General features: G+C 48.7%; 1 protein-coding gene across 4 annotated transcripts in view; it reads left to right on the top strand.

Annotated features, from left to right (window-relative positions):
* The window catches only part of tdrd1 (tudor domain containing 1), a 128611-nt gene that overhangs the window by 77218 nt on the left and 24854 nt on the right, over window positions 1-26539 (top strand). For all 4 annotated transcript variants that reach the window (XM_085994444.1, XM_085994442.1, XM_085994443.1 and 1 more), the window contains one exon: window positions 15533-15700. In XM_085994444.1, coding sequence (XP_085850570.1) covers window positions 15533-15700 — 168 coding nt within the window. The remainder of the gene's footprint in view (window positions 1-15532; window positions 15701-26539) is intronic.

Below are 26539 nucleotides of genomic sequence, written 5' to 3'. Positions count from 1 at the left end.
ATGTGACCTTTACAGAACATAGGAATGTACAGGACTGGTAAAGACCACTATGACCCATCGGGCTGGTCCCAGTATCTGGGAAATACCACATCCTATGATATCTCTGATACCCCCCTATTCTTTTTCTCACCAGGTGCTTTATTCAACTATCTCATGAATTTTCGATGCCATTTGCCCCTGCTGCCTCCCTTGACAGAATCTTCCATACATTCATTACCCTCTGCATGAAGTAGTTATATCTAAACAATCAGGTTCTTTCACCCTCAAGTTTGACGCTCTGCCCTTTCTTAAAATCTGTGGCTGTGTTCAACCTGATGCTTATTTATGTCAATTTTTGTCAGATTATGCTTCTGTGAAGCACCGTGGGAATTTTCCTTGTTAACCTGCATTTATATAGCATCTTTTATCTTGTCTTCAGGACATGCAAGACTTCTAATGAATCTAGATATATATTAAAAATATAATGCCCACAAGCACACAGACCACCTGCAAAGCATTAAAAATAGTGAGTGGTCTTAATATTCTGATGGTTTTGAACCTGTATGTAGTGCTGTGAGTGTAACTTATGCTGTCTAATGCAATGCCACCTAATGTGATATGAACTTGAATCTTTTGTCAAATATAACATTCACCACAGGGTGGTGCTATAGCAGTGCATAGAGAATGGACATCTCGCTAAAGTATAGGCAAGACCATTGTATTTCTCTCGCCCAGAAGTTGGTGTTTTCCTGTCTCTTCCTCCTTCCCCCCAACCCCCCTGCTGCCCTGTTCCTGATTTTGACTAGTGCGGGTTCACTCCACTTACCAACCCCTTTTATTTAGCGACAATATTGTAATTCCTGTGCCTCTTTCGCCCAACGTTTAAAATGCTGCTGATTGACAACCCATTAAACAAGTGTCCACATTTCCTGCAGTTACCTGTTACACTTGTAGGTAGCACGGAGAGAACTTTCAGTGTTAATGCTGTTACACTTTATCACATAATGCTTCACTGTCACATAATACCTATTTTGAGGTGAGTCGACTTCCAGGTAAGTAATTTTTCAACATTTCCACTTAAACCGGGCTGTGACCAGTGTCCTGGCGAATCAAATAACTAGGGCGGTAGATAGGGCTTTAAACTGATGAAAGGGCAGGGTGGGTGGGAGGTAGCTACGGAGATAGTGGATGCATTGGTTTAAATCTTCCAGAATTCCCTAGATTCTAGAACGGTTTCCATGGATTGGAAAGGAGCAAACGTAACCCCGCTATTCCAGAAAGGAGAGAGAGAAAACTGGGAACTATAGACCAGTTAACCTGACATCAGTAGGGAAAATGCTAGTATCTATTATTAGGAATGTGGTCACAGGGCACTTAGAAAATCATATGATTGGGCAGAGTCAACACGGATTTATGAAACGGAAATCGCGTTTGACAAGGTGGAGTTTTTTGAGATTGTAACTAGCAGGGTAGATAAGGAAGAACCAGTGGATGTAGTGTATTTTGGATTTTCAAAAAGCATTTGATAAGGTGCCACACGAGGTTATTACACAAAATTAGGGCTCATGGGATTGGGGGGTAATGTATTAGCATGGATTAAGAGTTGCTTAACGGACAGAAAACAGGAAGTAGGAATAAACAGGTCATTCTTGGGTTGACGAGCTGTAACTAGTGGGCTACCGCAAGGATCAGTGCTTGGGGCCTCAGCTATTTACAATCTGCATCAATGACTTAGATGAGGGACCGAATGTAATGTATCCAAGTTTGCTGACGATACTTGAAGGTAAATCAGTGTCAGAGCAGTGGGAGTCATTCAAGGAGAAGATAGTGAGGGTTCAGAGCAAATAGGTTCTCACAAAGCAATAGGGTGAGACTCCCAAATGTAGAGCCCCCTGAATGTCGAGGAGCATACAGGGTAGGATAAGGGGGGGGGGGGCGGGGGAAGGGAAGCGTTTGTTCACTACGAGAGAGCAATACTGGAGAAAGCCGAGAGGCGGATAAGAAGTGTAGGGGTGAAATTAAAAAGGAAATTAGGAAAGCAAAGAGAGGGCATGAAAAAATATTGGCAAGTAAAATCAAGGAAAACCCAGAGATTTTCTAAATACATCAAGAGCAAGACGATAACTAAGGAAAGAGTAGAGCCTATTGAGACCAAAAAGGTAACCTGTGAAGTCCAGAGTCAGGAACGGAGTGTTTTGGAAGAGACTACAGAGATGGTGAGGAGCACTGCGTTGAAGGGATTTAAACACCAGTATGAGAATTTTAAATTGGAGGCTTTGAGGAACCGGGAAGCAATGTACATCAGTGATTACAGATGTGATTGATGAACAGGACTTGGTGCAGGATAGGATATGGGCACAAGAGCTTTGGATGAGCTGAAGAATATAGAGGATGGGAGGCTGGTCAAAATAGCATTGTAACAGCTGAGTCTGAAGATGACAAAAGGTTTCAGCAGCAGATAGGCTAAAGCAGGCAATGTTACGAAAGTGGAAGTACATGGCCTTTTTGTAGTGTATGTACCTTTTAAGAGGAACTATGTTTTTGAAGCCCTTGTATACTGTAGTACCAGTAGTGACCACTCGGGTATATAAGCCTGTGTAGCGTCTTGTTGTTAGTTCACCTCCAGACTTTGTTCAGTAAACACTTGTTAAATCAACTCCTGCATTCCGTGTCTCCATTAACACACGGATCTAACAGTGGCGACGAGTTAGAAATGAACTTTCGGTAGCACCTCAAGGGGATCGATTCCTCAGACGAAGGTCGAAGCCAGAAGCAAGAAAAAAAAAATAACTCGAAGAAACTCAAACGAGGGCCAGGCTTGGTCTCCAGTCTGTGGTTTCCCCAGCTAAACGGGCTGGTGGCAGGTAGTGCACTGATCCTTCCTGGGCTGCGGCGGGCTAGAGCTCGATCGGGTGGCTCTGCAACGGGGCTGGGCAGCGAGTCGGGAAGCAGAAGCAAGGAGAGAGAGAGGGTGGAGCACTCGGGGCGCGGCCGATGCTGCAAAGCAGGTCGGCGTTCGGACCGAGCAGAGGGAGGGGAAAGTCCCAGAGGGTCCGCTCCACGACGGGAATGGTTCTCCAAGTAACGGAGAAACTATTGAAGCGATATATTAAAAAAAATAGAAATCCCGCGAAAAGCTGCAGGTCGCAACGGGAACCGCGGAGAACAGCGTTGGCAGCAGCGGCGGGAAAGCGTGGGAGGCACCATCTTAACTCGGCGGGGAAGAAAGAAAAGCGCGGGAAGCGCCATTTTAGATTTTCAAGATGCCGAAGACTGGCAATATTACTGCTTTCGATAGTGATATAGAAGATTGGACCACATATGTGGAAAGAGTGGAGGTATATTGCAAGGCGAATGAAGTAGCGGATGATTAAAAAGGCATCGGTACTTCTAAATCTGATGGGCGCAAGGACATACGGGCTGTTACGAAACTTGATCACTCCAGCCAAACCGATGGACAAGAATTTTAAGGAGATTGTTGATACCTTACAGGAGCACTTAAACCCAACACCGCTGCTGATAGCGGAACGATTCAAATTCTTCAGGAGGAATCAGCACAAGAATGAAAGTAACGCTGATTACCTCACCGAATTACGAAAGCTGTCAAAGCACTGCCAATTCGGGGCAGGACTGGCAGATTCTCTACGAGACAAATTCGTCTGCAGTCTCCTAAGCGAAGGAACACAGAAAAGACTACTTTCTGAGAAAGATTTGACACTGGACAAGGCTTTCAGTGTGGCTGTATCATACGAAGCAGCAGCAAGAGGAGCTGCAGAGATACAGCAAAAGCCACAGGACTTCGGCACCCATGAAATGACGCGGGGTTTCGAGAGATGTTCTCGCTGTGGCAGATCCACCCATGACCAGAAGGACTGCTGGTTCAAGGACAAAGCATGCAGGCAATGCGGAAAGATGGGACACATTGCACGTGTATGCAGATCTGGAAAGAAATCCGCTGACGGTAAAAAGGTCAATAAGGAAAAGTACAGAAAGGTACAAATGATGACGGACAGTAGCTCCGAAGACCAGAAGAGCGATAGCGACTCCGGAAACAAGAGACTAAGCTGTCTCAAATTACATAATGTAATTGCCAAAGAAGATTACCAGACCATTTGGGTTACCCTCACGATAGCGGGGTCCCTAGTCAAAATGGAGCTAGATACAGGATCAGCTCTGACCGTCATGAGTCAACGCGATTACGAGCGGCTATTTCCGCATATACCTTTGAAAGACGCATCCATTGTCTTGAAGACATATACGGGGCAGAAAGTATACCCCAGAGGGAAAATAAGGGTGCCTGTTGTATACAATGGCAAGGAAATACAGAAGTTGTATTTATACGTTCTGCAAGATGGTGGTCCGCCGTTGTTGGGACGTGAATGGATCAGAAAGATACATTTAGACAGGCACTCCATTCAGGCACTGACGGTGACCAGTAAGAAAAAAAACGATGACGTCATACCTGGACGATTAAAAGAAATCTTGGCTAACGCCAAAGAAGTGTTTCAACAGGAACTAGGAACCCTGAAAGGCGCCACTGCCTCAATAAAAGTGGAAGATGCGGCAATTCCCAAGTTTTTTAAGGCAAGGCCGGTGCCATATGCAATTCGTCGAGGCAGAGCTGGAGAATTTGGAAAAAGCAGGCGTGTTATCCAAGGTAGATTGGAGCGAGTGGGCAACACCCATCGTCCCGGTCATGAAGAAAACGTTGAATAATGATAAATCTGAAGAACAGAGAAAAGTTCGCATCTGTGGGGACTTCAAGGTGACTGTAAACCCGGTTCTTCACACGGTACACTTTCCTCTTCTGAGGATAGAAGATATTTTCGCCTCACTATCCGGAGGGAAACGTTTCACCAAAATTGACTTAGCACAGGCATATCTACAGATGGAGGTTGAGGAGGCCTCTAAAAAGTATCTCACGATAAACACACACACAGGCCTGTACCAGTACAATCGACTGGTTTTCGGAGTGGCATCAGCTCCGGCTATCTGGCAAAGAGCTATGGAGCAAGTCCTGCAAGGGATTCCGGGGACTCAATGCTACCTAGACGACATCCTTGTAACAGGAGAAAACGACAACGAGCACCTTGCCAACTTGGAGCAGGTGCTCACGAGGCTGAGAGAACGGGACCTACGAGCAAATCGCCCCAAATGCGAATTTTTCCAGAAACAAATATCATTGTGGCCATGTCATTAACGAAGAAGGGTTGCATAAGTCACCTGAAAAAATTGAAGCGGTCGTAAAGGCCCCAGCGCCTGAAAATGTCTCAATTAAGGTAGTTCCTGGGATTAGTAAATTACTATCATAAATTTTTACCAAACTTGTCGACGGTTCTGCACCCGCTTAACGCACTGCTACAAACTGGAGTAGTTTGGAAATGGAGCGAAGACTGTAACCGTGCCTTCCATAAATGCAAAGGCTTGATCACGTCCAGGGAAGTGTTGGCTCATTACAACCCATCACTGCCAATCAGACTGACGTGCGATGCATCCCCTTACGGCGTGGGAGCAGTATTATCGCATAGATTCCCTGATGGCTCGGAGCAGCCGATAGCTTTTGTGTCACGCTCATTGAACTCAGCTGAGCGTAACTATGCCCAGATCGACAGGGAGGCACTCAGCCTGGTGTGGGGGGTGAAGAAATTCAACCATTACCTACACGGACAAAAGTTTACCTTGTTGACTGACCATCATCCCCTCGTCTCCATATTCAACCCTAAAAAGGGCGTTCCCATTATGACAGCGCAAAGGCTAGAGGTGGTCCCTTTTCCTAGGGGCACACCAATATGACATAGCATTCCCATGCTGTTTTGATCCTTTGTATTCTGACGGGTTATCGCGCCTACCGTTGCCAACGGTGGAAGAGGCGCCTACAGTAGACCCAGTGGAGATATTCCACTCGACCATAGTGGAATGTCTACCGGTGACAAATTCTACCATTGAAAAGGAAACGCGAAATGACCCTACTCTCTCTCTCTCTCTCTCTCGAGTCTACGATTTAACGGTGAAGGGATGGCCAGCACATGGCGAACCACTGTTGCCAACATTCTCGCAAAGAAGAGAACAGCTGTCAGTGTGCCGAGGAACCTTGATGTGTGGATCCAGAGTGGTGATTCCACCCAAACTCGAGGATAAAGTGCTAAAGGAGCTTCACGAGGGGCATCTGGGTGGAGTGAAAATGAAGAACTTAGCCAGAGCGTTTGTGTGGTGGCCAGGTATCGATGGAGACATCGAAGAAATGACCAAGAGCTGTCTAGGATGCCAGAAGGTCCAAAACGCCCCACCACAAGCCCCTCTACATCCATGGGAGTGGCCCTCATCTCCATGGCAAAGGGTACACATCGACTTTGCTGGTCCATTTATGGACTCAATGTTCTTAATCGCGGTTGATGCACACTCCAAGTGGCCGGAGGTAATAAAGATGTCCTCCACCACCACGGAAAAAACCATCACAGTATTAAGGACCATATTCGCCAGGAATGGGCTGCCTGAACAGATCTGTTCTGATAATGGACCGCAATGTGTATCCGAAGAATTCAGGAAGTTCTTAAAAAAACAATGGGGTTAAGCACTACACGTCCGCCCCATACCATCCCGCCACCAATGGATTGGCTGAAAGGTTTGTCCAGACCTTCAAGAAGGCCATAAAGGCCATGGGTAATGAAGACATAAATCTACAACATAAGGTAGATAACTTCTTGTTTGCGTACAGGAATGCAACACGTGGTTACAAACCAAACCCCCGCCGTGATGTTTTTCAATAGAAGACTAAGATGCCAGCTGGATTTGGTCAAGCCAAACGTCAGAAGGGACGTAGAGAACCGGCAATTTCAAAGCATGAATGAAAGGCCAACTAGAACCTTCCAGATAGGTCAACCAGTTTTGGCCCGGGACTACCGTACCGAGAAATGGCAGCCTGGAACTATTTGCACACGACTAGGACTGCTGATGTATACCGTGGACATTGGAGAAAGCATAATAAGGCGCCATGCTGACCAGATCATAGTCATCCGAAAAAGGACAACCTACAGCACAACTCTATACGCCTAGTGATGAAGCAGAGATACCCATAGTATCTACCTCCGATCCGGTGATACTGGAACCAGATGAACCCGACACTGGCATTGAAGCCGAATCGACCTTGCCAAAAGAACCTACTACACCACCGAGGCGTTATCCGGACCGAGTCAGGAAGCCTCCAGAGAGACTGAATTTGTAATTGATTAACTTCAGCAAATGTGTATATTATTGTTCTTGTAAAAATGTTATTTAATGATTACTTAAAATGTTATGTACTATTTATCTAAAAGGGGAGGAATTGTAGTGTATGTACCTTTAAGAGGAACTATGTTTTTGAAGCCCTTGTATACTGTAGTACCAGTAGTGACCACTCGGGTATATAAGCCTGTGTAGCGTCTTGTGTTGTTAGTTCACCTCCAGACTTTGTTCAGTAAACACTTGTTAAATCAACTCCTGCATTCCGTGTCTCCATTAACACACGGATCTAACACTTTTGTGATGGAAAAGATGTGTGTTCGGACACCTATCAGGGACAAGTCGGCTGGCAAGGTAACAAACAATTTGGTTCACCCTGAAATGGAGGTCAGGGATTGGAATGGAATCAGTGGCAAAGGTGTGGAGTTTATGGAGGGGACTGAAGACGATGATTTTGGTCTGGTCAGTGTTTAGTTGGAAGAAATTGCAGCTGATCCCAAGACTGGATATCAGAGGAGCAGTCTGACAACACAGGCAGTAGAGGGGTTGAGAAGGATGGTAGAGAGGTCGAGCTAGGTGTCGTCAGTGTGCATGTGGAAGCTGACCCCATTGCCTTTAAGTGATGTTGCGAAGGAGCAGCATGTAGATGAGGAAGAGGAGGGAGGGCAAGGATAGATCCTTAGGGAATACGCACTAAAGCATACCCACTGTACATTGTTGTAAAAGCCTGAGGTTGTACTGTAACACAAGATTAAACCATTTCCTTTTGTGTGAGACTTTGGAAATGGGCGGTATAGATAATTGTTCAGACCCAATTGAGAAATATTCTAGCTTGTAAACTATAAAAATATAGAGTACAGTTGTGGTGATTTCTTGTTACAGGTGTTCAGATGCAATCATTCTCTACATTTGTTGCTTTAATGTATGGTAGCTACATGCGGTAAACAGATGTGACACATACTTCTGTAAAATAATGGCTACAGTTGATGTGGCTGGAAAGGTTAAGTGTCATTTGTAGGAATTACTACTGAAGTGTTAAAACAACACACCTGTTTTGTGTTTTACCATGGAAACTTGATCTTTGTTGCTAATTGCAAACTGAAGATGTTTCTGCAAAAGAGACTAAAGATTATGATGCAGAACTCAATAAAAGCAATTAGCACACAATTTCATATTCTTCCAAATAGACTTCAATTATTATTAGAGATTTTGGGAGTAGGAACAGGGAGTGCTGCAAGTTTCTATGATGCGAATGAAATAAAATGAGCAAAGGGCAGGCATCTTGACTTTTCCATTCTCTATGGATATATTCTTTAAACAGCTAAATTACATATACCCAAAATCTAGTGGTAGTGCATCAGATTTGTTCTCCAATTATTCAGCTAACAATTCAAGATTATACATCAAATGATAGTTTAACCATTTACTCTCTCAGCATCAGGGAATTGCGGCCCCTAGAACATGAGCACCCTGCCCCCTTCTCCCACGCTGAAAGGAATAGTTGGCCCTGCAGGAGGAAAGAACAGTTCACAACAATCCCCACCCTTCCCACTATGATGAAAATCTTGGCCTGCTGGAGGAAAGGGGAACTCCCCATCAAGTTTCTTGGCCTCAGCCCTCCCCCAGTCCCAAGGTACTTTCTCCGTCCCCATCCCTCTCTTCACCTTGCTCTTCCTCCCTATCCCCTGCACCCATCACTCTCTCCTCTCCAAGATCCTCGAACATGGTGTCACCTCCTAGATCACTGACCACCACTGTTACAACTCCCTGTATAAGTTCCTCCGATTAGGTTTCCAGCCTTAACCAAAGTCATGAACAACATTACATAAGAACAAGTGTAGGCCATTCTGCCCCTCGAACTTGTTCCACCATTCAATTAGATCATGGCTGATTTGTATCTCATCTCCATTTACCTGCCTTTGTTCCATGTCACTTCATAACCTTACCTAACAAAAAATCTATCAATCTCAGTTTTGAAATTGTTAGTTGACCTAGCCTCAACAGCTTATTGGGGGAAAGACTTCCATATTCCTGCGACCCTATGTGTGAAGAAATGCTTCCTGACATCACCCCTGAACAGCCTAGCTCTAATTTTAAGGTTTTGCCCCTTGTCCTGGACTCCCCTACCAGAGGAAATAGTTAATCTCTCTCTATCCCATCAAATCCTTTAAACACCTCAATTAGATAATGTAGACCATGACGAGCTATTTCACCTTGTCCAGAATGGAAGAACCAGAGGACATGGCCTGCGCTGGAAATTCATAACCAATCTGGAAACATCATTTCAGTGAGCGAATGGTCAATCTATGGAATAGGCTCCCTAGGGAGACTGTTGAAGCAAATAATCTTGATTCATTCAAATGAAAATTGGTAGATTTCTTTCAGAAAATAATATTTTGAAATACATTACATTTAGTAATTTGAGACGTGACATATGGTAAGTGCACTGGAGGAACAGGTGACCTTGGGCTAATGGTTCCCAAAGCTTTCCACCACTGGAGATTTCCTCTCCTCATGTCTGGATCTGTTGTAGACTAATTGAGAGAGATTGATTGCTATGATTAATTAACTGCTCCATTATCATTGTATCATGTGACTACCAGGATGGTAGAAGATGAAATAGATGTGCCTTAGTCTTTTTCCATCTAGCAATTCCTATGTTCCTCTAGAATCTAAAAGCAAAATGACTCCACTCCCTGTTCCTATTCCCAAAATCTCATTATTCTTCCAAATAGACTTCAATTATTATTACTGAAATTGTGTGCTAATTGCTTTTATTGAGTTCTGTATCATAATCTTTAGTCTCATAGAAACTTACAGCACAGAAGGAGGCTATTTGGCCTGTTGTGCCTGAGCTAGCTCTTTGAAAGAGCAGTCATGCTTAGTCCCACATGCCTGCTTTTTGTCCGTAAACCTGTAAGTTCCTTATCCTCAAGGACCTGACCCAACTCCCTCTTAAAATTATTTATGGAATCTGCTTCCACCACGTTTTCAGGTAGGGCGTTCCAGATCCTGACAACTGAGTGGGAAAATTTCTCCTCCTCTCCCCACAATGATTTTTAATCTATGACATCTAGTTATTAACCCACTTGCCGGAGGGAATAATTTTTCTCTCTCTACTCTATCAAAACCTCTCATCCTTCTTGAAAACCTCTATTTAGGTCAGCTCTTAACCTTTTCTGCTCCAAGGAGAACAGTCCTAACTTTTCCAACCTCTCCTAGGATTACATAGGATATACGACACAGAAACAGGCCATTCGGCCCAACCAGTCCATGCCGGTGTTTATGCTCCACACGAGCCTCTTCCTGTCTTTCCTCATCTAAATCTATCCACATAACCCTCTATTCCCTTCTCCCTCATATGCTTGTCTAGTCTCCCCTTAAATGCATCTATACTATTCACTTCAACCACTCCCTGTGGTAGCGAGTTCCACATTCTCACCACTCTTTGGGTAAAGAAGTTTCTTCTGAATTCCCTATTGGATTTCTTGGTGACTATCTTATGTTGATGGCCTCTAGTTATGCTCTTCCCCACAATTGGAAACACACTCTCCTCTCTCTCTCCCCGCTCTATCAAAACCTTTCATAATTTTAAAGACCTGTATTAGGTCACCCCTCAGCCTTTTTTCAAGAGAAAAGAGACCCAGCCTGTTCATCCTTTCCTGATATATATACCCTCACATTTCTGGCATCATCTTTGTAAATCTTCTCTGCACCCTCTCCAGTGCCTCTATATCCTTTTTATAATATGACGACCAGAACTGCACGCAGTACTCCAAGTGTGGTCTAACCAAGGTTCAATACAGGTTTAGCATAACTTCCCTTTTCAATTCTATCCCTCTAGAAATAAACCCTAGTGCTTAGTTTTCTTTTCTGGCCTTGCTAACCTGTGTCGCAACTTTTAGTAATTTGTGTATTTGTACCCCGAGCTTCCTTTGTTCCTCTACCCCACCTAGACGCGCACCCTCCAAGTAATAAGTGACCTCCCTATTCTTCCTACCAAAATGTAATACCTCACATTTATCGGTGTTGAACTTAATTCGCCAATTATATGCCCATTCTGCAAGTTTATTAATGTCCTCCTGTAATTTGTTAGTCCTCCTCAGTATTGACAATTTCCCTTCAATTTGGTGCCATCCGCAGATTTAGAAATTGTGTTTTTGATTCCAAAGTCTAAATCGTTAATGTAAATTGTGAACCACAGTTGTCCCAGCACTGATCCTTGTGGAACACCACTGTGAATAGCTACCCTTTACCCCTACTCTCTGCTTTCTGTCCTGAAGCCAGCCAGCAATCCATTCTGCTACTTGTCCCCTGACTCTGCATTCTCTGACCTTGGTCATCAGTCTATTATGGGATACCTTATCGAAGGCCTTTTGAAAATCTAGATAAATTGCATCTACTGCATTACCATTGTCTACTCTCTCTCTCACTACTTCAAAAAATTCAATCAGGTTGGTCAAGCAAGACTTTCCCTTTTGAAATCCATGCTGACTATTCATTATAATATTTTTGGTTTCTAGCTGTTCTTCTATTTTCTCCTTTAGGGATTTTTCCTACCACCGATGTTAAGCTGGCTGGTCTATAATTCCCTGGACATGTTCTATCCCCCTTGAATATAGGTATTACGTTAGCTATCCGCCAGTCCTCTGGCACTACACCTTTTTCTAACTAATTATTAAATGTGTAGCAATGCCTCTGCTATCTCTTTCCTGGATTCTTTTAAAATGCGTGGATGCAGTCCAGGGGTTTTATCCTTTTGAGTTTGATTAATTTATTTAATTTATCCCCTCTTTATTTTAAATGCACTTATCTCATTACTAATCTCATCATCCAATATCATGTCCACCTCACATCTCCTCATAACTGAAGTCCTTCATCCCTGGTAACAGCCTGGTAAACCTCCTGTACCTTTTCTAATGCCTTTACATTTTTCCTGAATTGTCCACAATACTCTAGTTGAGGCCTAACCAGTGATTTATAAGGTTATAGCAGGATCTCTCTGCTTTTATATTCTACTCTATTTATAAACCCAAGTAACCTAGTGCTTTTTTTTTTAACCACTGTCAGCTTGCCACCATTAACAATTTGTGTATATGGACACCAAGGTCTGTCTGCTCATCTACACTTTTCAAAATGTGCCATTTATAGTATACTGACTTTCCATATTAGTCCTCCCAAAATGTATCATTTCCCACTTCTCCGCATTGAATTCCATTTGCCATGCTTCTGCCCATTTAGTCATCCTGTCTGTCATTCTGAAGCCTATAACTATCCTCGTCACTATCTACTACTTTTGCCAAGTTTCATATCATCTGCAAACTTTATAATGCTAAAACAAAAACAAAATACTGCTGATGCTGGAAATCTGAAATAAATATAGAAAGTGCTGGGAGTAGTCGGCAGGTCAGGCAGCATCTGGAGAAAGAAAAAGAGTTAACGTTTCAGGTCGATGACCTTTCGTCAGAACTTTATAATGCTGCTCCATACACCCGAGTCTAGGTCGTTCATAAAAAAATTGAGTGGACCCAAAACTGACTCTGGGGCAACACCACTGCAAACCACCTCCCAGTCTGAAAAGCATACCTCCACCACCACCCTTTGCTTCCAGTCACTGAGCCAATTTTGTATCCATACCACCACTTTCCCCTTGATTCCATGGGCTTCCATCTTCTTAATAAGGCTCCTGTGTGGCACTTTGTCAAATGCCTTCCGAAAGTCCATATATACAACATCTACTTCACTGCCTTGATCAACCTTCTCTGTTATCTCATCAAAGAATTAATTAAGTTAGTCAGACACTATTTGCCTTTAACAAATCCATGCTGTGGCTCTCCTTGATTAACTCATGCCTTTTCCAAATGGAAGGCTGTTTTGTCCCTGATAATGGTTTCCAATAACTTTCCACCAATATTAAGAACATGAGAAATAGGAGCAGGAATAGGCCACTTGGCCCCTCGAGCCTGCTCTGCCATTCAATAAGATCATGGCTGATCTTGAGCTCAAAGCCACTTCCCTGCCTGCTCCCAATAACCCTTCACTCCATTATCTTGCAAAAATCTGTCTATCTCCACAAATGTATTTAATGACCCAGCCTCCACAGCTCTCTGCGGCGGAGAATTCCACAGATTTACGACCCTCAGAAGAAATTCCTCCTCATCTCAGTTCTAAAAGGCCGACCCTTTATTCTGAGACTGTGCCCCCAAATTCTAGATTTTCCCACGAGGGGAAACATCCTCTCTACATGTACCCTGTCGAGCCCCCTCAGTATCTTTATATGTTTCGATAAGATCACACCTCATTCTTCTAAATTCCAGTGAGTATAGGCCCAGCCTGCTCAACCTTTCCTCATAAGTCAACCCCCTCATCTCTGGAATTAACCTAGTGAATCGCCTCTGAACTGCCTCCAATGCAAGTATATCTTTCCTTAAATAAGGAGACCAAAACTATACGCAGTACTCAAGGTGTGGTCTCACCAATACCCTGTACAGTTGTAGCAGAACTTCCCTGCTTTTATACTCCAACCCCCTTGAAATAAAGGCCAACATTCCATTTGCCTTTTTGATTACTTGCTGTACCTGCATGTTAACTTTGTGTTCCATGCACAAGGGCTCCCAGGCCCCTCTGAACTGTAGCATTTTGTAATCTCTCTCCATTTAAATAATCTTGCTTTTTTATTTTTCCTGCCAAAGTGGATAACCTCACACCTTCCCACATTATACTCCATCTGCCAAATGTTTGCCCACTCACTTAGCCTGTCTATATTCCTTTGCAGATTCTTTGAGTCCTCTGCACAACCATTAGACTGACTGACCTGTAGTTTTCCTGGTTTATCCCTCTCCCCTTTCTTGAATATAGATGCCTTCAATAATATGCAGTGGCAACAGTAGTTTATAACACCATTAAGTTATAACGGTCTTACAAGCAGATTAAAATGATTATCCTACTGTATGTAATGTGCTCTTTTCATCTAGCACATAGCATTGTTTAAAATCCATGATTTACAAGTTTCACTAGAATCATTGAATGTTGCAGAACAGAAATGGGCTATTTAGCCCATCAATTCTGTGCCAATATTTCACTCTGCTTGAGCCATTTTACTTCCACTCTCCTACTCGCTTCAATGTTCCTTTTTTTTTTAATACTGACACGCTGGAGGTTTAAATCTCTAGGCTGTGCTGAGCTAGGAGATCGTAGCCAGGACAGGCATAGGGGCACCATAATTGGCAACAGCTGCCCTGGGCTGAGAAATAGAAAAAAGTCAGCTTGGTTCCTTCTCCTGATTGGTATTCAGTGGCCTGTGCTTAGAACTGTGTGCAGGGAGGTTGAGTGAGGACAGGATCAAGCTCAGCTGGATTCGCCTCATGGATTTATTGTCACTGCTCACTCATGAAGAATAGCCTGGTGCTTGAAGTACTGGAGGGCTGTCAGCACCTGTGCAACTGGGCTCCTATACGAGTCGGTATCTACAGGACAAAATGGAGAAAATTGAATATAAAGCATAATTTGTTTGGGATAATTCTAAGTACTTGAATATACTCTGTGCCACAGTAACTGCTGTGCTATTCAAATATAATGTTGAGATTAAGTATGTGGAGCAATTTTGCAACACATTAGTACTTTGACAAGTGTGTCATGCTACTAGTAGGAATATTTAGCTCCAGAAATCCATACAAAGACACCTATTTACATAAATTGCTGAATCCAGTCAGCTTCAATATGGAAACAAATAATGCTCTTTGCAATTTTTTTATTCATTCCTGGGATGTGGGCATCGCTGGCAAGGCCAGCATTTATTGCCCATCCCTAATTGCCCTGGAGAAGGTGGTGGTGAGCCGCCGCCTTGAACTGCTGCAGTCCGTGTGGTGAAGGTACTCCCACAGTGCTATTAGGGAGGGAGTTCCAGGATTTTGACCCAGCGACGATGAAGGAACAGAATTCAGTTCCATACAACAGTCAATGCTGTATCGTTGCCATGAAGTGTCAGAATAGGCAATTTATGGTAATTTGAGACAAATCGTTCCAATGATGATCGCTCACTAAATCGGGAGTGAATAGACTACAGCCATGAGCTAAATGCAACTTACAATCTTGTTAATCTGGCCAAATCGAAGCACATACACTTCAGGCAGTTTTGTCGTTATTGAATTTTGTGAGCTTGGACATTTGGACAGGGCCATTCTAAGAACTGTTAATGGCCCTGAAATGCAAAGCTTTGGCAGTGTTGCTTTACATAACTGTACATGTAAAATTTCAAGTACAAGATAAACTGATACTTCACCACCAGTTCTGTTCATATTAATAATTTAGGAATTAATATATATCTTTCTTTTAGGTGATAACAGCTGGCATCGTACAATTGTACTGAATTGTTCCGAATCTGCATTGAAGGTTATCTGTGCAGATTATGGAATTGTGGAAACTGTATCACTTGAAAGGGTTAAGTGTATTAAACCAGAACTTTTGGAACCTCCATTTCAAGTTGCAAAGTTTGCACTTTCAGGTAATGGCTTTTATATATTAGATGATGAATGCATGTTTCTATGCTGTATTTAATAAACCTATTAGCAAGTAGTTTTTCTTTTTTAGAGGAATAGATTTTTCACCTGTTTTTTATATCTAAAGTACTTTATACCTCTGCATCAGGGCAATTCTCTAGTACAAATTCTGTACATCCTGGGTGTAATTAAATGGGAATGTGAAATTGGAGGTTTAACCAAATGTTATCCAATAGAAATTGCTGACTAGCCTCTAGGTATGGCCATTCTGTTTTAGCCACATGCACTAATTTTAATAGAAAACTCCTTACATACACTTGCACACAATACAGATAAATATACTTCACATATGTATATTTACTTAACAAACATCTACCACCATCCGGTAACCAAGGAAGTAAAACACTTACAACAATCAAAAAACACTTGCACATTCTGCTTTTCATCTTACTATTTTACCAACAAACACTCCAAAGGTCAAAGTAGACGTGCATACACTGGGCAAATATGAGTATTGAGTTCACATGCCCAATGACGTGCAGTGCTCGTGTTTTATTTACTAGTCTGAAATGTAATTGGTCATGTGGTTAGTTGCTAACTTGTTGGACAACACTGGTTTAACCAATAGATGTTCAAATTTAGTCCAAGGAAGTTGGAGGTTATCAGATTTCTATCCATGTCACAAATATCTCAAGAATTTTGTCTTTTATATAATTTTTCTCTTTTTGTTGATTTACTAGTTTATTTCTGTTGCTGTATACTGTACTACTAAAACAGTTTTCTCCAATGATAGCCTTGATTTCCTTTTGAGCAGCTAATTGGTTTTTGCAGGTTGGAACAAGGGTCTTCAGGATTACGTCAATATTTGCAGGGGCCCACTAAGCATATGATGTTTGCAGGTCTTCCCTCACAGAAAAGCTTAAAAACCACTGGTTCAACTGAATCAAGGATCCAAAAACAATATCTAGTAAATTTGGAATTACACAGGCTGTGTTTCTTTGGTTTGACCAGGATTGTCAAATTCTGTACTTACTATAGCCACAAAGGAAAATCTTTTTACAACATAGAATCACAAGAAAGGCCACGAGGAGAAAATGTCATTGAGGCCTCTTGTACCCAACACTCATTTAGCAACCAGCTGCATTTTGAACAACTCTAATGTTTTTGACTCTGCTACCCTGTCTGGTAGATTATTCCAAACATGCGTCGCTCATCAAAACAATTTTTTTCAAATATTTAATTTTAGTTTTCAATTTAAATTTATGTACTCTGATCTATTTTTCTACTAAGCTTAAAGCAGTATTCTGGGTTTAGTTTATCTACACCATTAAATATTTTATATACATCAATGAGGTTCCTCCTTGACTTCACCTATTCTGGATTACGTATGATTTTCAACATTCAAGTGAAGACTGGCAAGTCACTGATTTGAGGACAGGAAATTTGAATTCCTGTAAAAGAACTCGTTATTTGGTGCCTGAGGAAAAGAGGTGTAAAGCACTTTCAGATGAGTATCATCACTAGGTTGTTTATCTGGGATGCAGCGAGCAGATTATTGCAGAAGACGAGGCACAGTTTACTTGCCTATACAAATAATATAGCACAAATTACAAATCTAATTGATGCCCTTAACATGGGGTTTACCTTTATTCCAGGGAACTTGCGCTACAGGTTCCTGGCTGCAAATTTAATTTTAGATTCTTGACTTGCAAATCCTAATACTTGGCTGAAAAGGTAGTATGAAGGAACATAAGAGGTTAACAAATTGGATGGTGGACTATATCTCCTTGTGTTACTCTGTGGCTGGCCACGACACACCAGGAAAATTTAGAGCCTACTTCTTAGGTAGGGTTCCCTACCCTCCTGCTTCTGATGGGAATCTACCAGAATGGACAATTGGTCTTAGTGCTGCCACTGGCGACTCTGGAGTAGCAGTCCTTGTACGCGTAGTTCGTGCATGCGCAGTACCCTGGTTGTCATGGTTTGCAACCAAACTGGGTTGTTTTAGCTCTGATGGTGTTCCGTTCTCCACCCCCCCCCCCCCCCCCCCCCCCCCCCTTGGTTATTCAGAATGCACTGCTTCATTGCTGGTTGTGAGGATGGCGGCATTGTGGCCAACTAAAATCGACTGGAAACTCGTCCTGGGGGAGGGAGAGGGGGCTAGACAAACTGGGGGCGGAGAGAGAGAGAAACACAAACTGGGGGAAGGAGTGAGAGAAACGCACAAACTGGGGAGGGAGGTGAGAGAAACTCAAACTGTAGAGGTGGGAGGGAGAAAGAAACACAAACGGGGGGGGGTGGTGGGGGTGGAGAGCAACACAAACTGGAGCGAGGGAGCATTTATGTCGGCTTGTGATGTGCGCCTCACCTCCCAAGCTGGGCTTCAGTGGTGGGTTTTGGTTTTATTTATTTTTTTAACTTGCTGTGTATTGTTAGTTATAAAATTGCATGAAAACTTTAGTTAGAAGTTACTTGCAATGATTATCTATTTGTTGAATCCGTGGTATTGGTGTTTTTCAATGTGATCGATACTGTGGAAACATCACAACTAGTTTTTATTTAAGCATTGTTTATCCTTAAATTGTTACGTTCTTTTGTGTTTCTTTTATTTATAAATTGTTATTCATCTCACTAAAACAAAAAGTCAAATATTTTATTTGGGGCTTGGTGATACTAAAACACTCAACTAGGGTAAATACAATACACTTGCAAATGTCACGTGATCAGATGTCAGGATTAAGCATCGCATGAGTGGTGTCAGGTGATCGAATGCCACATGATCAAATACCGCAATCAAATCTCCAGGAATACATCAAACCAGAGTTGGCATGCCTATCCTTAAGCCATTATGCCGAAGCTCCTCAGAAGGCTATCTGAAAAGCAGTGATCAAAGCTGTGTGCATGCTTTCAATAGGCATTATTGTCTTGGTTTAGCCACTCAGAGTGGCACTGCTCTGCTTGAAGTTAGCCTGAAGATATACGTTCTAGAGAATCTAGTAGAATTCTAGAGAACCCTACCTACAACTTTGGTATCCCCCAGTTTGTATGTGAAGGAATGAGGAAGGATGTTCTGTTAATTTCTATAGTCAGAATCTTCCATGTACAGCATTCCCCGCTGTCCCACAACCCACCCTCTCAATTTCCTTTCTGAGCTGGTATGGCTTTTAGTTACTTCACGGTACAGTATTATCTTGTGTTTCATTGCTCTTGTTACTTCAGCCTTGATGCTGCGGCCTCAGGGGAAGAGCTAAGAACGAGCAAGGGAAGATCATCTACTCATGGAGAGAAAAATTGTTAAAGGGAAGGTGTCTCTGTGGTAAACCACTGTCGTTCACGGTGTTCACTATTGTTGTTGTTGTCGTTCACTCTTGTTTCACTGTTATACCTGACTATGCCTCCGCTGACTCCGCCCTTGGCTACCTGGTATAAGGACGGCTGCACGGCAGCTCTCTGCCATTCGGTCGTCCACTAGAGGCATAGTCCTGATCTGTTTGTAGTTGCATTCAGTAGTTAATAAAAGCCTGTTGTTCTGAACTCTACTTAGCCTTTTATTAGAATCGATAGCGCATCAGTCTCCAGGCAACTTTTTTCCTTCAGTGGAATGATAGTAATTGGGTATTAAGTGGAGGTTGAACATTTTAAAAGAATGAGTATGATTATAATTATGGTATGTAAAATGACCATACAAAATAATGAAAAATCCTTTTTGGTTTAAATTTTATACATTTAATCTAGTTGCCCTCCTCTTCGTAAGTTTTAAGAATCCTGTTGTTATTTGCTAACCCTGTGTTATGCCCTTTTAAAAGAAAACCGAATGTAGCTACATGAAGGCTATCATATATAAGGAACATAAGGTTCTGCCTGAAGAGGTCTTTGATTGAATCGGTGATGTAAGCTACAGTGTATTAAGTATGTTGTATTTGTTCTTGGGCTGTAGGCGACACTGGTAAGGCCATATTTATTGACCATTGCTAGTTTCCCTGTGAAGGTGGTGGTGGGCTGCTGTAGTCCTTGTGCTGATTGTGTTTTCTCAATGCTATTGGATAGGAAATTCCAGGTTCTGACCCAATGACATGGCGATGCTGATATATATCTTAAGTCAGGATGGTTAGTGGCTTATAGAAGAACTTGGAGGCAACGGTGCTCCCATGACATTGCTGCTCTTATTCTTCTTGGTGATTGAGGTTGTGGTGCTGTAAAGTAACCTTGGCGAATTGCTGTAACCTATCTTGTAGTAGTATGTACCGCAGCCACAATGCATCACTAGTAGAGGGATGAATATTGAATTCAGTAGCAGGGACGTCAATGAAGCGGACTGGACCCAAAGATGAGTTATCATCCCCTCTATGCTTTCTCTCCAGTTTCTCCACCCCCCCCGCACGCACCCCCCCCCCCACTCACACCACACTCACACCACACTCACTCACACACCCCCACACACACTCACTCACCCCCCCCAGACACACTCGCACCCCCCCCATACACACACTCACTCACCCCCCCACACACACTCGCACTCCCCCCACACACACTCGCACTCCCCCCACACACACTCGCCCCCCCCCCACACACACTCGCCCCCCCCCACACACACTCGCCCCCCCCACACACACTCACCCCCCCCCACACTCACCCCCCCCCACACACACACTCGCACCCCCCCACACATACTCGCACCCCCCCCCACACATACTCGCACCCCCCCCACACACACTCGCACCCCCCCACACATACTCGCACCCCCCCCACACATACTCGCACCCCCCCCACACACACTCGCACCCCCCCACACACACTCGCACCCCCCCCACACACACTCGCACCCCCCCCACACACACTCGCACCCCCCCACACACACACTCGCACCCCCCCACACACACTCGCACTCCCCCCACACACACTCGCCCCCCCACACACACACTCGCACCCCCCCACACTCACCCCCCCCACACACACACTCGCACCCCCCCACACACACACTCGCACCCCCCCACACACACACTCGCACCCCCCCACACACACACTCGCACCCCCCCACACACACACTCGCACCCCCCCACACACACACTCGCACCCCCCCACACACACACTCGCACCCCCCCACACACACACTCGCACCCCCCCACACACACACTCGCACCCCCCCACACACACACTCGCACCCCCCACACACACACACTCGCACCCCCCCACACACACACTCGCACCCCCCCACACACACTCGCACCCCCCCCCACACACACTCGCACTCCCCCCCACACACACTCACCCCCCCCACACACACACACTCACCCCCCCCACACTCACCCCCCCCCCACACACACTCGCACCCCCCCACACACACTCGCACCCCCCCACACACACTCGCACCCCCCCACACACACTCGCACCCCCCCACACACACTCGCACCCCCCACACACACTCGCACCCCCCCACACACACTCGCACCCCCCCACACACACTCGCACCCCCCACACACACTCGCACCCCCCCACACACACTCGCACCCCCCCACACACACTCGCACCCCCCCACACACACTCGCACCCCCCCACACACACTCGCACCCCCCCACACACACTCGCACCCCCCCACACACACTCGCACCCCCCCACACACACACTCGCACCCCCCCACACACACACTCGCACCCCCCCACACACACACTCACCCCCCACACAAACACTCCCCCCCCCACACACACTCGCACCCCCCCACACACACACTCGCACCCCCCACACACACACTCGCACCCCCCCACACACACACTCGCACCCCCCACACTCACCCCCCCCACACACACTCGCACCCCCCCACACATACTCGCACCCCCCCCCCACACATACTCGCACCCCCCCCACACACACTCGCACCCCCCCACACACACTCGCACCCCCCCACACATACTCGCACCCCCCCCACACACACTCGCACCCCCCCCACACACACTCGCACCCCCCACACACACACTCGCACCCCCCCACACACACTCGCACTCCCCCCCACACACACTCGCCCCCCCACACACACTCGCACCCCCCACACTCACCCCCCCACACACACACTCGCACCCCCCCACACACACACTCGCACCCCCCCACACACACACTCGCACCCCCCCACACACATACACTCGCACCCCCCCACACACACACTCGCACCCCCCCACACACACACTCGCACCCCCCCACACACACACTCGCACCCCCCCACACACACACTCGCACCCCCCCCACACACACTCGCACTCCCCCCCACACACACTCACCCCCCCCACACACACACACTCACCCCCCCACACTCACCCCCCCCACACACACTCGCACCCCCCCACACACACTCGCACCCCCCACACACACTCGCACCCCCCCACACACACTCGCACCCCCCCACACACACTCTCACCCCCCCCACACACACTCGCACCCCCCCACACACACTCGCACCCCCCCACACACACTCGCACCCCCCCACACACACTCGCACCCCCCCACACACACACTCGCACCCCCCCACACACACACTCACCCCCCACACAAACACTCCCCCCCCACACACACTCGCACCCCCCCCACACACACTCGCACCCCCCCCACACACACTCGCACCCCCCCACACACACACACTCGCACCCCCCCACACACACTCGCACTCCCCCCCACACACACTCGCCCCCCCCACACTCACCCCCCCACACACACACTCGCACCCCCCACACTCACCCCCCCACACACACACTCGCACCCCCCCACACACACACTCGCACCCCCCCACACACACTCGCACTCCCCCCACACACACTCGCCCCCCCCCCACACTCACCCCCCCACACACACACTCGCACCCCCCCACACTCACCCCCCCACACACACACTCGCACCCCCCCACACACACACTCGCACCCCCCCACACACACACACTCGCACCCCCCCACACACACACTCGCACCCCCACACACACTCGCACCCCCACACACACTCGCACTCCCGCCCACACACACTCACCCCCCCCCACACTCACCCCCCCCACACACACACTCGCACCCCCCCACACACACTCGCACCCCCCCACACACACTCGCACCCCCCCACACACACACACTCACCCCCACACACACACACTCACCCCCCACACACACTCGCACCCCCCCACACACACTTGCACCCCCCCCACACACACTTGCACCCCCCCCACACACACACTTGCACCCCCCCACACACACTCGCACCCCCCCCACACACACTCGCACCCCCCCCACACACACTCGCACCCCCCCCACACACACTCACCCCCCCCACACACACTCACCCCCCCACACACACACTCACCCCCCCACACACACTCACCCCCCCACACACACTCACCCCCCCACACACACTCACCCCCCCACACACACTCACCCCCCCACACACACTCACCCCCCCACACACACTCACCCCCCCACACACACACTCGCACCCCCCCACACACACTCGCACCCCCCCACACACACTCGCACCCCCCCACACACACTCGCACCCCCCCACACACACTCGCACCCCCCCACACACACTCGCACCCCCCCCACACATACTCGCACCCCCCCCACACACACTCGCACCCCCCCCACACACACTCGCACCCCCCCACACACACACTCGCACCCCCCCACACACACTCGCACTCCCCCCCCCACACACACTCGCCCCCCCACACACACACTCGCACCCCCCACACTCGCACCCCCCCACACACACACTCGCACCCCCCACACACACACTCGCACCCCCCCACACACACACTCGCACCCCCCCACACACACACTCGCACCCCCCCACACACACACTCGCACCCCCCCACACACACACTCGCACCCCCCCACACACACACTCGCACCCCCCCACACACACACTCGCACCCCCCCACACACACACTCGCACCCCCCCACACACACACACTCGCACCCCCCCACACACACACACTCGCACCCCCCCACACACACACACTCGCACCCCCCCACACACACACACTCGCACCCCCCCACACACACACACTCGCACCCCCCCACACACACTTGCACCCCCCCACACACACTCGCACTCCCCCCCACACACACTCACCCCCCCCACACACACACACTCACCCCCCCACACTCACCCCCCCACACACACACTCACCCCCCCACACACACTCGCACCCCCCACACACACTCGCACCCCCCCACACACACTCGCACCCCCCCACACACACTCGCACCCCCCCACACACACTCGCACCCCCCCACACACACTCGCACCCCCCCACACACACTCGCACCCCCCCACACACACTCGCACCCCCCCACACACACTCGCACCCCCCCACACACACTCGCACCCCCCCACACACACTCGCACCCCCCCACACACACTCGCACCCCCCCACACACACACTCGCACCCCCCCACACACACACTCGCACCCCCCCACACACACACTCGCACCCCCCCACACACACACTCGCACCCCCCCACACACACACTCACCCCCCACACAAACACTCCCCCCCCACACACACTCGCACCCCCCCACACACACACTCGCACCCCCCCACACACACACTCGCACCCCCCCACACACACACTCACCCCCCACACAAACACTCCCCCCCCACACACACTCGCACCCCCCCACACACACACTCGCACCCCCCCACACACACACTCACCCCCCCCACACACACACACTCGCACCCCCCCACACACACTCGCACTCCCCCCCACACACACTCGCCCCCCCCCACACTCACCCCCCCACACACACACTCGCACCCCCCCACACTCACCCCCCCACACACACACTCGCACCCCCCCACACACACACACTCGCACCCCCCCACACACACTCGCACTCCCCCCCACACACACTCGCCCCCCCCCACACTCACCCCCCCACACACACACTCGCACCCCCCCACACTCACCCCCCCACACACACACTCGCACCCCCCCACACACACACTCGCACCCCCCCACACACACTCGCACTCCCCCCCACACACACTCGCCCCCCCCACACTCACCCCCCCACACACACACTCGCACCCCCCCACACTCACCCCCCCACACACACACTCGCACCCCCACACACACACACTCGCACCCCCACACACTCGCACCCCCACACACACTCGCACTCCCGCCCACACACACTCACCCCCCCCACACTCACCCCCCCCCACACACACACTCGCACCCCCCCACACACACTCGCACCCCCCCACACACACACTCGCACCCCCCCACACACACACACTCACCCCCCACACAAACACTCCCCCCCACACACACTCGCACTTCCCCCCCCCCCCCCCCCCACACACACTCGCACTCCCCCCCCCCCCCCACACACACTCGCACCCCCCCCACACACACTCGCACTCCCCCCCCCCCCCCCACACACTCGCACTCCCCCCCACACACACTCGCACTCCCCCCCCACACACACTCGCACTCCCCCCCACACACACTCGCACTCCCCCCCACACACACTCGCACTCCCCCCCACACACACTCGCACTCCCCCCCCACACACACTCGCACTCCCCCCACACACACTCGCACTCCCCCCACACACACTCGCACTCCCCCCCACACACACTCGCACTCCCCCCCACACACACTCGCACTCCCCCCCACACACACTCGCACTCCCCCCCACACACACTCGCACTCCCCCCACACACACTCGCACTCCCCCCCACACACACTCGCACTCCCCCCCACACACACTCGCACTCCCCCCCACACACACTCGCACTCCCCCCCACACACACTCGCACTCCCCCCCACACACACTCGCACTCCCCCCCACACACACTCGCACTCCCCCCCCACACACACTCGCACTCCCCCCCACACACACTCGCACTCCCCCCCCACACACACTCGCACTCCCCCCCACACACACTCGCACTCCCCCCCACACACACTCGCACTCCCCCCCACACACACTCGCACTCCCCCCACACACACTCGCACTCCCCCCCACACACACTCGCACTCCCCCCCACACACACTCGCACTCCCCCCCACACACACTCGCACTCCCCCCCACACACACTCGCACTCCCCCCACACACACTCGCACTCCCCCCCACACACACTCGCACTCCCCCCCACACACACTCGCACTCCCCCCCACACACACTCGCACTCCCCCCCACACACACTCGCACTCCCCCCCACACACACTCGCACTCCCCCCCCACACACACTCGCACTCCCCCCCACACACACTCGCACTCCCCCCCCCACACACACTCGCACTCCCCCCCACACACACTCGCACTCCCCCCCACACACACTCGCACTCCCCCCCACACACACTCGCACTCCCCCCCACACACACTCGCACTCCCCCCCACACACACTCGCACTCGCACTCCCCCCCACACACACTCGCACACGCACTCCCCCCCACACACACTCGCACACGCACTCCCCCCCACACACACTCACACACTCGCACTCGCACCCGCACGCACTCGCACCCACACACACACTCGCACCCACACACACACACTCGCACTCCCCCCACACACACACTCGCACCACCCCCACACACACTCACACCCCCCACACACACAATACAATACAAATCGCTTTATTGGCATGATAAGGTACATCTTATGCTGCCAAAGCAACAAAATACATTTATGGTTGAACACATAAACGCGGTTCCATTCATACAGTGTATAAACAGGTATATCCCTGAGTTTATAAATATACATTCGCCTTGTTTATATATACTCTTGTCTTAGTTTACTGGTTGTCCCTCTGTTCATGGCAAGCTGTAACATAGTGTGCCGCCAGTGTTACACAGCT

Source organism: Somniosus microcephalus, chromosome 8 (genome assembly GCF_052327205.1).
Source record: "Somniosus microcephalus isolate GS21.2 chromosome 8, FLI_Smic_1.0, whole genome shotgun sequence".
Taxonomy (NCBI): Eukaryota; Metazoa; Chordata; class Chondrichthyes; order Squaliformes; family Somniosidae; genus Somniosus; species Somniosus microcephalus.
Note: the sequence above shows the minus strand (reverse complement) of the source record. Positions and strands in the feature narration are given on the sequence as shown.